The following is a 15,331-nucleotide window of genomic DNA, read 5'->3' as shown; positions in this document are numbered from 1 at the left end:
ACCTATTATATTCATAAAATCTTCTTTATTTTTTACCATCGACGTATCGAATGATTTGACTTTTTTAATGTTTGTACCAGCACGTTTCGATCTTCGCAAGTATTTCATTGAATCTTTACCGGTGCGAAACTGCTTGTCGAACCATCGCGCCATCTTCAGTGATATAACTATATATATAAAAAAAACATATAACTGTATATAATTATAACTATAATATAAATATATAAATGTAAAAACAAAAAAAAGAGAATCCATATCATACGTTATCGTTCGATGTGATAACGTATACATTTAATTTGTTTTTCTTTTCTTCGTGTAGTTTCCAATTTAAGATGACAAATATATTTTAAAATACTGTGGTTTAATCGAAATCATTTATTATAAACAAATACTAAAAAAAAAATGCGAGTAGATTTTTTCCGACCCCTCTTTTTTTACGTGGATATATGTATATACAATTTATTCAGAATCTTATCTCATCCACAAAATAGAAAATAATTTCAAAACAATACTTTATCAATAAATTATAATTTCATTACCTACCATAGTTATACGAATTTGATGAAATTGTGCACAGTCTGATTTTGAGCTACAGAGACGATAAATTTAACCTTTTGAGCTAAAATCATTGATTATTGCAGAATATTGAATAATCATACACTTAAGAAGTCACATCTTTTTTTATATTTATAACGTATTTTCACCAGAATTAATAATTATGTCATTATAATATATAAATTTACAATGTACTATATACATGAAACTTCAAAAATAGTCTAAACTGTCATGGCGGTCGAACATTTTGTATCACAATGTCGGAAAATGTATACAGAATTCTATTACAGATTAAATTTTCATGTTTCATCAAGGAAAGTAAATCTTGAAATGTGATTGATAAAATGATATATAATTATGCCCATCATTTTACGATATTATGTTCTTAATATTTAATACACAAGAAAACTTTGTACACAGCATAAAAATAAATTCTCAAATTGTAAGGCCCGAATAGTACAAATGGTCTTACATCCCAACCAATGTACGTCGACGTCCTATAGATACTGCGGTTTTTATATTTTCCCCTACCATAGGTGTGAGTCATCGTGCTGGAATGAAAAATAGATATGCAGCAGCACATTACTCGCACTGGCAGGAAGAAGTCTTTATCTGAAAATACTACGTTGCTGATAACTCTTAGACTATTTTATATTTATAAGTATATATTTAAGAAATTTCATATTAGGCAAATACATTCGCATTCGCGCGTTCTTAAACGATTACAATACGATCATACAAAATTACAAAATGATCGTGTAAATTCTTAATTAATTTTAATAATTTTATTTCTTCTTTGTTATAATTTATATAAAGTTTTTATCAACATTTTACAATGTTTACAAGAAACTAGAATATTAAATGTTACATCTCTATTGATTTAAATAAATATCTCACCGTTATATTTTTCATCTTTGAATAGAAAATTTTCGTTGAAGAAATATTAACAACAGAGTATATTTTGTATCTAAGAAGTAGGGGATAAAGTTAGCAGTTAACAATATTGAAAATTAAATGATATTGTTTCTAAATGATAATAACACAACAATGAGTATATTATTCAAACATAAATAATTACGTTTGTAGATTAAGTCAAATATATATAAATGAAGCTTATGAAATATAATAAGAGTTTAATCATACATATCAGTATAGCTGATAATTCACTAATAGTAAGACATTTTTATGTGTAGAATAATATTATACGGACATTTTGCTGTTTAGTGAATATTAATTTTAAGAGAACTTCAGTACTTTGTTAAATATAAAAATAATTTTAATTTGCAACAATATATATATGAAATAAAAATAAACTATAAATTTTATGATGACTTACAAGATATTTAATAATAAAAAAAGTAATTATCCACGCAACATGGTCCTGTGGCGCAACGGATAACGCGTCTGACTACGGATCAGAAGATTCCAGGTTCGAATCCTGGCAGGATCGATAAATTTTTTTTTTACTTAATAACTAATCTTTTATCAATTTAAAATTTTATAAAACAATGCAACTTAAAAATATTACTATATTAATTGATTTATATTATAAACTATAGTATTCGATACATGCAATATAATTTTGAAGAAACGTAAACTAGAATATCTTTATCAACACGTATTATATATGTGCTTTTATTTCATTTGTTAAACATTAATTCAAATTACTATTAGTTCTACTATTTAAAATAAGCTGTTAGCCCTGACTGATTAACATCTTTTTATTCGCTTTATTTTTTATGTATATCTTCTTCAGAAGGATTATGCAACTGTCGCGATATAATAATAATAAAAAATAACAGAAGTTAGTGCGAAGTCTGTTATTAAACAATTTTTCTTAAAAATATATTAATATACATACTTAAACCTTAACATTTCACTTAAATATGAATGATTATAAAGACGATTATTTAATTCATACGGTGAGCAAGTAAGCTACTCGAGTGAGCCACTATAGTGGCGCATCGACCTGGAAAAAATATTCGCAAAAGCCACTTTAGTGGCAGGCCGGCTAAGCACCATATCGATAATAGTAGTGCTCTACCTTTATCTTATCTACTGTCGGTAACGGTAGTTTTCTACTTTCAAAATATCGACCGTCGGTAATAGTAGGTTGCTGTTTATCAAATATCGGCCGTTGTTAATGGCAGTTTCTACTTTAATAATATTGACCGTCAGTAACTTTAATATAAAGTATTACCGACGTAGAGTAAAATAAATTCAAAATCTACTATTATCGACGATCGATATTTTAAAGTAGAAAACTATCATTACCGATGGTCGATAAGATAAAGGTAGAGCACTACTATTACCATATGGTGCTTAGTCGGCCTGCTACTAGAGTAGATTTTACGGACATTTTATAACGAATTATTTATTAAGAGCACTTATTAATTTTTTCTGCTGTTGCGGTTCTATGCCAACTTTTATGTGCTAATATAAATACAAATATTGTAGATACAAATAACAGAACAAAAAACATGGGTGGTAAGCCTTACTGAAGGTCGGTTATCATCGTCTAACATCGACAAAGATCGTGAAGGAATGGGCAGGTCGTTGTGTCACGTGACCTCGCGGCGGCAAGGAGCATGCGTGACCGAGCGAAATCTTTTAAGGCGCCACCTTGCGGCTAGTCCGATCGCAGAAGTGATCTCGAAGGGTTTTTCAATGGTCGTGCTCGCCCGGGTTTTCACACGAATTTTTCGAATCTAAGGGATCCCAACGTTAATACAACACCCTGGAAAAATACGTGAGTACCTACGACTCGTTACTCACATATTTCTAATGGACGGCGATATAGATGCTACAGACGATTTCACAAAATACGAGCGGGACAGATAGAGAGAGAGAGAGAGAGAGAGAAAGAAAGAAAGAATGAGAAAGAGGTGGAGAGGGAAAACGTTACAGAGAAGGAGAGTGTATGTTGTATATATGTGCAAGAGAGAGAGAGAGAGAGAGAGAAGAGAGTTAGAGTTATAGAGTTAGAGTTAGAGTTAAAGAGTGAGAGAGTGAGAGAGTGAGAGAGTGAGAGATAGAGATACAAGGTGATAGAGTGAGAAGAGCACGAAGAGACGTGTGACGGGTCCTGGCAAAATGGCCGTTCACGATTTACAACAAACGGTTGTTTCATACGAACGGTTCAAAACGGTCTCATATTTTGACGTGTCACAATATCATCTTGAACGAGCGATTCTAAAGCTGGTATGTTCATTTAACACAGCTTAATACATTCGAATCGCCTGATAAAGTAACCATACACGTTGTACGTCACTCCGAATTGATTTTTTTGCGATGACCGCTTGCGTAGTGTGACGATATGGACTCGTCTTTCGACAAGGAAGTCGATAAGAACCTTTGTACTTGTGTTTCCAAGTTGCATCTCAAACACGTGTCGTGTATTCCATCTAATTCTTTGTTCTAACAATTACATCGTTTTATCAGATAGGTTTCTGTTAAAAACCGCCGATTTTTGACAGCCCTGTCTTCGGCTCTCCTTTATCTTTCTCTCTCTCTCTCTCTCTTTCTCTTTCGTTCTCTCTATCTTTCTCTCTCTTTCTCTTCATTCTTTAATTCTTTCGATCAGCTGTTAATCAATCACATCGTTAAGTTTGAAAACTTATAAATTATTGTAATTGTGATACGGCAATATTGTCAAAAGTAATAAGTTTAGTAAAAAAAATAAAATACTTTCGAACTCTGTTCGCGTGAAAATATTTTGTCCGCAATTTGTGTCAAAGAAGTGCTTCGCTTTGAGAGAAAAAAAAATGTTTAAATACATTTTCTAAAAATCGTAGTTTCATATATCATATCTACTAACGTTCTCGAAGTGTTGTCTTTTCTCTCTACGTCATCCCTGGCATTAAAGTTCTTGCGAATTTTTGATCGTTTGATGTATGTATCTCTCTCTCTCTCTCTCATTTACTTTTTTTTAATGTGTTTATCGTAATAATTATCTTTCTATTATCAAGGACGGTCGATTTTGTCGGTATCGATACTCTGCAAACGAATTCGTGATTTTTTTGATTACTTCGAGTATTACATACATACATACATACATACGTGTATACACATTCATTTTTGACATGTTCAAAAACAATACAAAGATTGTATCAATCATAAATCACGATTGCAGATGATCAGAAAAAGATCTGCAAGGAAGCATTGTCATTCTCGTATTCTTATCGATAAGAAAACGTGTAAAAGTTGTTACTTAAGTTACTTTCTGTTGACTAAACAAATATATTAAATAGGATAAACGCGCGTCGATCGACTATAAATTCTTACTTTCCCCTTACTCGATAAATTTTAATTTATATTACATATATTGGTGTATATATAACGCACACGCACGCACACACACACACACATAACGTTCCTGTGGGTTTATTGATCGCCTGGATTTAAGATATTCCTCAAGAGAGCATTTTCTCCACCAATCACAGCTCTCTTAATCAATGTGTGATCGTTTTTATTTCTTTTTTAATATATTATTACTATTCTCAAAATCATATTGTTTTTATAGAATACAATAGTAATAAATAATTTATTATTATTGACAAAATATTCTCTCTTTCCAGTGATATACAATATATATGTATAATATATAGAATTGAAATAAGAAAACGAAGCCAACAAGTACGAATAGGTGTATGTATGTGTGTGTGTGTGTGTGTGTATGAGATCGGAAAAGGGCAAAGCCTTCTCTCTCGTCTTCGAAGATCCCGGAAGTACGAGCATTGAGCTCTTTTACAAAAGAGGAAAACGTTCCGTATTTTGCTTACCATTTTTTAACATTTTCAAATAAACAGCAAGTGTATAATTAAATAGATATAGATAAATAGAGAAAAAGAAAGAGATTAAAACATATATTAACATATATATGTTCTTTATATTATTACAGTCACTTAAAGAATTATTAGATTTGTTCGATTAGTAAGAAAATTATGTTTATTCATAAATTAATATTAAATCGAAAACATTTCTTGTCTCGAAAGAAGAGTATGTATATATAATGCGTTTGTTGGAATGCGGAAGAATACTCCAACAGAATAAAGTCCCGTACAAACTCGTGTGAAATTTGTCTCTTCGAGTTTCTTCGATATTTCTCTTTTTCTTCATTGATAAAATTCTCGTTATTTCGAATAAAAAAAAGAGACAAAAGAGTAAGATATATATATATATATATATATATATATATATATATATAAAGAGAGAAAGAATTCTGATAGTATATTCTTACTATTCTTCAGTCTTCTTAACATTCCTCGAAAATGTGCATGAATAATACATAAAAAATATATACTTATTCACGTTTAAATACATTCACAAATTTAATACATGATCTTTCTGTTTAGCATCCATCGAAGAAAATGTTTTCATAAACATGTACTATATATGAGGTTGTTATTCCTTTATCGATATATAAAGGTATTATAAATAAAATAATCAATTAGGCTTTTTTTCTCTGGTCTAAAAAAAAAAGAAAAAAACAACAAATAGGTAATACCGATCATGACCTCTTTCGCATTAGTTCGTGTCCGATCGTGGAGTTGGAAAGAGAACGATATGAATATTTGAACGGAAAGCAAAATATACACGTTGCGGGTAGGAAAGAAAGAGGGGAGGGAGTAGGTGGACTATGGGTAGTGGTGTATCGATTGGGCGTCGTCGTCGTCGTCTTCGTCGTCGTGTTGTCATTGTGTCGTAGTCGTAGTCGTAGTCATAGTCATAGTCATAGTCATAGCCATAGCCATCGTTGTTGGCAGCTGCGACTGCGACGGCGTCGTTCAAGCGTCGCGACACCCAATAATGAGAAGGCACCTAGACGCACCTCTCCTAACTCGCATCCCTCTTGGTGATTGTCAAGGTCCTTTCACTTATTCTTTTCCCTTTCTAAGACGCAATTACCTTTTCCTATATATACCCTACTTATCGTCGTTTCCTTTTTTATTTCTTATTTTCACTTACTAACCGATATTTTACAACAATATATTCTATATTTATTTATTTTATTATTTATTTTTATTTTGACTTGTCTTATATATTATTCTTATAGAGACATTTTATTATATTTTTAATTTATTTAAAAAAATAAATTACAATATTTTTTTGTAAGAATATTTTTTCACTCATCAAATAGGGTTGATTGGTATTTATCTCCCTTATATCACGATTTCATCATTACATACTACGTATCATTGCGTGTCGGTGACGCGTATCGACATATATGTATATTAGTCCCACATACATATTTTTATTTTTGACGAAAATGACTTCCTACGTACATGTAGAATCTAAAACCGAGCCGAAATAATAATGCAAGCAAGGTCACTGCCACATTCCCTTCTTTCTCCTGCAAGCCCGCTTTTCTATTCGTGTCAGGATCGTTTTATAATACCAGTTTCCTCGAAAATGCAATGGCGACCGCAGATATAACTTCTCTATGAGATCAGAGAAGGGAAGACTAGAAATTAAACGAGGAGATGCGTTTTTCACCTACACTTTTCTCTCTCTCTCTCTCGCGCGCGCTCTTTTTCTTTCCCTCTCTTTCCGTATTTCTATTTCTTTTTTTATTCATTTGCTTACGGGACAGGGACAAAGTGGTCATTGCGAAACGATATTATAATTCATCCGATCTGTCCGGTTTATCAAAGGAATTCCAATGTCATGAGTTAATATTGGTAATAAATGCACAAAGTAGTTAACCTAAATGCTTTCGCATAACTACAATACATATATCGAACTTTTAAGTATTATTTTCAATGGCGCGACTTTATTTGCAAATAATTATGTAAATATTTATGTATATCGATACGATTAACGTTGGCCTCTTGATGATATCTTACGCTTTTGGACATGGCTTAGAACAACATGATCTCTTCTTTTTTGTTCTCTTTTACGAACCTTCTTATGTGGTCGTTACTCCATTTATTAACCGCCCCCTTTCACTTTCGTACCTTCTTCGTACCTTCCGCGAAGAAAAGTATTTCGACCTCATTTAAATCGATCGTTGTTCATGCCGATGACGCGATAACTAGTACTTTCTTTTTACATTGACCGGAATATACATATTTCCAAACGAGACCAACTTATATTTCTCCCAAGTTTTTTCTTCTCTCTTGACTTTGTCGAAGAGAAGTAAACAGTATCATCCGTATATATATAAATAATATTTTTATCTTCAAATTATTCCTTTTTATTCAATTATTTGAACGTTGCATTAATCAATTTATTTGTTCTGTATTACAGGCAATGCTGAAGGCAGGGTATTGAACAAAACGAGAGCTGACTGGAGAATCTAGTCGTGCTCAATCGAATTATTATCGAAAAATCCAGTAAGAGGCAACAAACAATCTAAGGATCATGAAAATGGTGCTGTCTCAACGTCAGAGGGAGGAGTTGTAAGTTTTTGGTCGTTATTATCTTCACTCTTCTTCTTCTTCTTCTTTCCTTTCCTCTCGTCAACTTAAATTTTATCTAATTGAAAACAACTTATTTGTTACGTTTAAGTCGAATGTAATTAAAGTTTAAAAATTAAATTATATATAACGAAAGGTTAGGCTCAAAGTCCATTATAGCACTCGAGTCCCTATAAAATAATTGATTATTGAATTATTCAAGAGTACTATTACCAGCCCTAATACCTTAGTCTCTTAGGAGATTTTTCACGTTAATGCTGGGACAGGGCTTCGCACCGGTGCAGTATTTCAGGCTGTTGTTTTTAAGAGAGAACAATGGCTTTCTCCGGAGTAGTCAAGTTGTAGTTTCTCGTCTCCTTCCGTCTTTCCTGCCACCATCCTATATCTCTTTCTCCCCTCTAGTTCATTCTGTCTATGCAGTTAGATGAGAAGAGAAAGAAAAAAAGAGAGAGAGAGAAAGAAACACAGGGATGAAGAGTGGGGGTGGTTGCACGCGAGTGCGTGCAGACGGTGGCCTGGATCAATCGAGGAAACCTGCAACCACGAAAGAGAAGGAAAACGAGACCGTACTCTCCCTCTTTTAACCCCTACATAGTATAAGTCTACGCTTTTGCATTAAAAAGAGATCAAGAAAGACAGATAACTCTAGCTCGAATCCAGACAAAATTTGATTTAATATGTAACGTACCAGATTTGATCAAATGATCGATTTTAAATGTCTAATTAAAACTTTGCATTCAATGTTATTATTTTTCTACGTTTGTTGAGACTTTACGAAAATTATATATAATTATAAATATTATTTTATTTATTATCCAAGCGCTAGTATCAAATTGATTATTATTTCCATGTGCACACACAATCGTAAAAAATATAACTTTTATTAAAGACAAATCATATTTAACCGATTATAGTAGAATAGTAAAGCGGAAGCAAAGTTGTACACTTAATACTTGAGTCATACTTATTCATTTCTAAATGTATAACCATTCCGTTAAATTACGTCAATGTAGTTGTAAAGGGTATTCTGTCCTTTGGTGACCGATTGGTCACAAAGTCGAGTAACCTTCATCTTTAATTTCGATCGGGGAATCGATAGCTGAAAGACTATTCCCGATGACGTCAAATTAATCGTAGATCCATACTAGGAGAATAACCGGAGGGTAGTGAGTTGGAAGGAAAAATATTAAGGAGGGGGTGGGATGGGGATGAAGTGGGGTGAAGTGGATAAAGTTGGAAGGGAATGGTTTCTCGAGCACGCGCAGAGTTTGCGATCGATAACGTGCGAAATGAGTCGGCGTAGGTCGAAGAGAGTTAACAGGACGAACGAGAAACTGAGACACGTATATAGGGGATGAAGAAAAAGAAAGAGAGAGAGAGAATGATGCGGGGGAGAAAAGTGAGAGAGAGAAAGAGAGAAACTAGTCAGGGGACGAGAAATTAAAATAAAGCAGAAAAGGAGGACTTGTTCATCGATTCGCATAGCCTACGTCGCTCGTTACACTCATGTTCTTTTCTTTTTTCCCCAAACACTTCTCTCCTTCTCTTTCTCTTTCTCTTTTTCAATGAAGGAAGATTCACTTTAAAAAATCATCAAAATCTGTAAGATAAAATTTTAATAAATAGACATATGTATGTTTTTTCCCTGCTCTTGCATAGAGACGCCTACATGACTTAAGATTTTGTTATAATAGCGACTATCCTAATCTCTCTCTCTCTCTCTCTCTCTCTCTCTCTCTCTCACACACACACACATACTTATCCGTAAAAAATATCGAGGAGATGATCTAAAGTTATCTGTTTTTATTATGCAGTCCTTCAAAAATCCAATGATATATCAGATATGAATCTGTTATACTGACTTGTTTAAATATGAAAATAAAGTATAATTACATATTACAAATAGATAATATATAAATTTAGAAAAGATTAATAGTTAGGGTATGAAATTGAAATTCAATCCGTAGATTAGATTAAAAATTAAATTGAATTATACAATTTAACGTTGATATATTTTGTATATATATACAATATATATGTCACATACATGCTTCTCTCTATCTTCAAACATTTCATAGCGCACCTAAAGAGGATGCGTATACACACGTAGAGAACAGAAAAAACTCATGATGATAATGTATGTGCATATACGAAGTAGCACATTGGTTAGTAGCTGTAATACAGGTGAATAGAGACGAATGTAACCGACTTAAGGTCTTTCACCCTACACTAGCTACGTCTGACTTTCAATCCCTTTCCCACATATATTCAACCTGCAAGTTTCCATTGTGTTCACAAACGTTAGCATTAACCATTGACGACAACGACGACAACGTATAAATGGCTTTTCTACCGATATATACATATGTAAAATGTTGGCATGTTGAATGTGAAAATTTCATGATAATTTTATTTGTTAAAATGTTGGAATGTAACGTTACTATTTTACCGTTATCAACTAAATAGAATGATTAAAAGTTCATTTTTAATACTCATTGTTGTTTTACTGTATGTACGCAGAAATAAGGCGATCGCGGATTACCTTAGCACCAATGGCTATCAAGACGCACTGGAAGCATTCAAAAAGGAAGCCGATATGCCGGGAGAAGTTGAAAGGAAATACGGAGGTCTTCTCGAGAAAAAATGGACATCAGTCATACGATTACAGAAAAAGGTAATTTCTTGAGCAATTTTTTGCTTTTGTATCTATTTGACAAAGAATCAGTCTAAATGTTAACATGGTTTTGATATGATTATATATCTTTTATTAATTATTATCCACGTTTGTAGGTAATGGAATTAGAATCGAAGCTTTCAGAAGCAGAAAAAGAATTCATCGAAGGTGCGCCAACGCGAGGTAAAAGATCACCATCCGAGTGGATACCTAGGCCACCAGAGAAATTTTGTCTTAGCGGACACAGAGCGCCGATTAATAGAGTTATTTTCCATCCTGTATTTAGTCTTATAGTATCTGCTAGTGAAGATGCCACTATAAAGGTAAATATTATATATATATATATATACATACACGTAAGAAATGTTTTCTTTTCTTTTTTGGAAGAAAGAAGAAAAATGAACTTTAGCTGAAAAAAGTTATGATGTATATATGTATGTAATTTCTTTTTCAAGGTATGGGATTTTGAAAGTGGAGAATTTGAAAGAACATTGAAAGGCCATACTGACAGTGTGCAGGATATCTCGTTTGACGTCTCGGGAAAACTATTAGTTTCCTGCAGCGCGGATATGTCCATTAAATTGTGGGACTTTCATCAATCATTTGCATGTGTCAAAACAATGCAAGGTCATGATCATAATGTAAGCTCTGTAGCATTTGTTCCACAAGGTGATTTTGTAGTAAGCGCCTCTAGGGACAAGACGATTAAGATGTGGGAGGTAGCAACGGGTTATTGCGTAAAAACATTAACAGGTCATAGAGAATGGGTGAGAATGGCACGAGTTAGTCCTTGTGGTGAACTCATTGCCAGTTGCTCAAACGACCAAACGGTGAGAGTGTGGCATATAGCAACGAAAGAAACAAAGGTACATATATATATATATATATATTTATATTAATAGACAATTTTTATCTGATTAATTTTCTTCTAAGAACATTCCTTGCGCGTATAAATTTCTACTGAATAAAAAAACATTACAACATTTTCTTGACAAAGATTGAACTCAGAGACCACGACCACGTCGTTGAATGTATCGCATGGGCACCAGAAAGTGCAAGAGCATCAATCAATGCAGCAGCAGGAGCAGACAATAAAGGAGCTCACGAAGGTCCCTTCCTTGCGTCTGGTTCTCGTGACAAGACCATTCGTGTTTGGGATGTTGGTGCTGGTGTATGCCTTTTCACACTTCTCGGACATGACAACTGGGTACGTGGAATCGTTTTCCATCCAGGTGGAAAGTTTATCGTCAGTGCTTCTGATGACAAGACACTCCGAGTATGGGATACGCGTTATAAGAGGGCGATGAAAACTCTAGAAGCGCATGTCCATTTTTGCACCTCTGTCGGTAAATATATAAAGATACTACTTACATTCATTTGTTTTTGTTAATCAACATAGCAATTATTATTTTCTATGTTTTATCCTTAGATTTTCACAAGAATCATCCATATGTGGTCACCGGTAGCGTAGATCAAACGGTGAAGATCTGGGAGTGTCGCTAGTCACCCTATTTTACAGTTTCTTTGGAACTTCATAAACATGAAGAGCGAAGAAGATAAACATGCGCGTCCAGTTCGATTGAAATGGCCGAAAGAGTAACCTGCTCCAAAAGCTATCGTACATACATTATGATTAATATTATTATTATTATTATTATTATTATTATTATTAATTATTATTATTATTATTAATTATTATTAATTATTATTATTATTATTATTATTATTATTATTATTATTATACATACATACGCGTACGACTAAGAGCTCTTTAATTAATTTATAATAAAGTACGATTAGTAATTATATTAATATTGTATATCGTTTTACGGTAACGAACTGCACTAATCGAGGAGAGTACATATAGGCTCATCTCGAGGAGGATATTACACAATTTACAGCATTATAGTGTTTGAAACCATAGGAATTTATTTTTCTTTAACTAAATGCGCGAGAACAAAGACAGGATATTCTATATATATTTATTTCTACTTAGTGCAAAATTTTGTCAGTGACTGCCTTTTTATACCCCCATTACCTCTTCTTCTATCCTCTCTGGCTCTCCGCTATAATGCCATCTTTTTCTCTTTCGCCTGTTTTTCTCTCTTTTTCTTTTCAGGTATTATCAATATTTATTATAATATCAAAAATGCGATATTGAGTATAAAATAAAGGATATTATCGTCCTCCTCGGTTCTCACATTCTTTACCATTTCGTCGAATTTTTTTGACTCTTGTAATGGTGATGAAAATGAGAACTGTGTCATCACCTATATAAGAACAAAGCTTTGTAATTATTTTATGCACTCTCCTCGACTATTTTTGGCAATTCAAAATGAGATGCTGCTTCATCTTTATTCATATACATGATGTCCCATTTGACATTTTGCAATAATTATCTTCCAAGCTACTCGTTACTCAAGAAAAGTATTTTAAGTAAATAGAACTTACTTTGTTTGAAGGAGGACACCTTGTAATGGTTACAAACCTTGTCTAGTTGAACGTGCCTCCGAAATTTCAATATGAGCCTTGTTTTTTTTTAATCAAATTATGTATACATATATATGTATATATATGTATGTATCCCATAAAATTGTGGCTGTAATTGTAACAGTGGACTAAGTCAACAAATTAAAAAAATTGATTTTATGATTTATTTTATAATAAAAATAATTGTAATATAATTTAAATCGTAAAATCAATTTTGTTTTCACTTACGTAGAAATATAGCCCGTTTCGTAACAAATTTATCTATTTATCTATTTATAGCTGTAATATATTGGTCTTTCAAGATCCTCCAAGATCATTTATTATCATTCAAAACTTACCTTCGCGTTTAACGTCCTTAAAATTTGGTTTACTGGGGTATTTCATCGATTGAATAGTAATAAACGTGAATCAAAATCACAATAATCGTAAAATTTATCATTATTTTTGTTTGCAAACATTTGTGTAACAATTTTTTCGAAGAAATCAGCATAATTTTAACTAGTTTTCTTTCGGTAATTATTTCATTTACCATGATTTAAGTTTATCGAGAATAATTCGCTCTTAATAATCTACTCCTAATATAAAGAATTGTATTAAGGATATCTATCAACAAATTTATACAACTTTCAAGGGGTGGAATTATCGTTTAGGTATAAAGTAAATTACTGTATTAATATTTAAGGTCGTCCTTTCAAATGTTAAAGATAAAGAACAATCTTTAAATGTTTAATTGAAGGTAAGTTTGAAACAGTAATAAATGAATTTGGACGACATTGAAAGACCAACATGTAGGTTGATGAATTCGTCATAAAACGGGATAACCGTCTATTTAAGCGAACAAGTATAATTTCATTAAAAAAAAAAGACATGCTTTTTGAAATCTCAAAGGCATATCCACATAAACTAGATTAATAACTATTATAAAATGCCCCCTTGGAAGAAAATAATTTCTGCTTGAAACACTTTTTTGAATAAATGATAGTTTGAAAGATAATTGCGTGTAGAACTTCAAATAGGATACCTGATATAAAAAAAAAGCAGTGGCGTAACTTGCTGACTGCTATATATCGAATGCCAACGATTGAATTACCACAGATTAGTTTTGAAAACTGTAGTAAGTAGTATGCTGTTGAGATACTCTGCTGCCTGTCGTCACAGAAGATAAAATCCACTACATTAGACAGTCGATTTGAAATAAATGACACACTGCGAAGAGACAATTAGCTCAATAAAACAATTCTTCTATCTAAATATCGCTTGTTTTTCAATATAATAACTACGCATATATATTCAATATATTGGGAATTGTTTCCTCCCAGTGTGATGGGGTTGTATAAACGTACTCAAATGTGCATACTCACAAAGTGAATACAATTAAGAATATAAGATATAATATTGTGCAAATTTAAGTTAATAATGTGGTTAAAAGACTAAAATTAATATGGACAATTTTTATAATGTTTTTGTTTGAATGGGAAGCAACAAAAGTAAAGGTTGAATTTGGGAAATTTAATGTGTACTCTAACTAGAGAATATAAAAGAAAATATAAGCTTTTGCCCAGTGCTTAGCATCCAATCAATGTGCATTAATAATGATAACCTATCGAGGAAAATTAAGTAAAAAAAATACAAAGCATAGTCAAAGAATTTCTCATCGATTTAATTATATTTATTAAATAGAATGCATATTTATATTGAAAACCGAAAGCGCATAATTCAACGTGTGAGTTCCAAAATGAAAATTGCTAATTCTATACTTAGTTTTAACCACTATTAACAGTAGTTTTTAGGTATGACATAGATAAAAAGGAAAAAATAGAAAAACAATTCAATTCAAATCTATGGTTGGACGACACACTGACATATACATATTTTATTGCATTCATATGTACTTGCATTGTAAGTGTACAGTATGGATATCATGACGATGCTTAATTAAGGGTAATTTTTCAAACATTATACTGACGTTTACAACCTTTTCCTACTATTTCTTCCTTGTTCACCTATTAACCAAATTTACTCCTGGGAAAAATACCCTTCAATTAATGTGGTACTAAATTATTTTGATGAAAAATAAACAAAGTTGTCACTGAGTCGTAAGATCTATATTACCTGCATATACATATATTTCATATTATTCTATTAATATTAATAGTTATTTTAATTTAAACAAAGCTATTAGCTATACAAAAAA

At 32.2% G+C, this 15,331-nt stretch overlaps 1 protein-coding gene, 1 long non-coding RNA gene and 1 other non-coding gene across 6 annotated transcripts; 2 read left to right on the top strand and 1 right to left on the bottom strand.

Annotated features, from left to right (window-relative positions):
* Window positions 1-1,932: 1,932 nt before the first annotated feature.
* Trnar-acg lies at window positions 1,933-2,005 on the top strand. The gene has a single exon. It is a non-coding gene; the product is annotated as a tRNA-Arg (tRNA).
* A 1,161-nt stretch (window positions 2,006-3,166) lies between these two features.
* Window positions 3,167-12,286, top strand: LOC122524736 (lissencephaly-1 homolog). Of its 4 annotated transcripts, none has more exons than XM_043647143.1 (7): window positions 3,167-3,304; window positions 7,804-7,955; window positions 10,494-10,647; window positions 10,764-10,970; window positions 11,103-11,513; window positions 11,645-11,993; window positions 12,077-12,286. In XM_043647143.1, exons 2-7 carry the CDS (start codon window positions 7,918-7,920, stop codon window positions 12,148-12,150), a joined length of 1,233 nt encoding a protein of 410 aa, XP_043503078.1. In that variant the 5' UTR covers window positions 3,167-3,304; window positions 7,804-7,917; the 3' UTR covers window positions 12,151-12,286. The 4 variants fall into 4 exon arrangements, with proteins under 4 accessions (XP_043503078.1, XP_043503079.1, XP_043503080.1 ...); XM_043647144.1 differs by lacking the exon at window positions 3,167-3,304 and adding an exon at window positions 3,575-3,756; XM_043647145.1 differs by lacking the exon at window positions 3,167-3,304 and adding an exon at window positions 3,833-4,446.
* On the bottom strand, window positions 7,102-8,389 carry LOC122524737. Its single transcript, XR_006305615.1, has 2 exons — window positions 8,199-8,389; window positions 7,102-8,031 (listed from the first exon to the last, which is right to left on the bottom strand). It is a non-coding gene; the product is annotated as an uncharacterized LOC122524737 (long non-coding RNA).
* Window positions 12,287-15,331: the final 3,045 nt, after the last annotated feature.

Source organism: Polistes fuscatus, unplaced genomic scaffold (genome assembly GCF_010416935.1).
Source record: "Polistes fuscatus isolate 324 unplaced genomic scaffold, CU_Pfus_HIC Scaffold8, whole genome shotgun sequence".
In the NCBI taxonomy this organism is placed as follows: Eukaryota; Metazoa; Arthropoda; class Insecta; order Hymenoptera; family Vespidae; genus Polistes; species Polistes fuscatus.
This window is presented reverse-complemented; position numbering and strand designations above follow the sequence as displayed.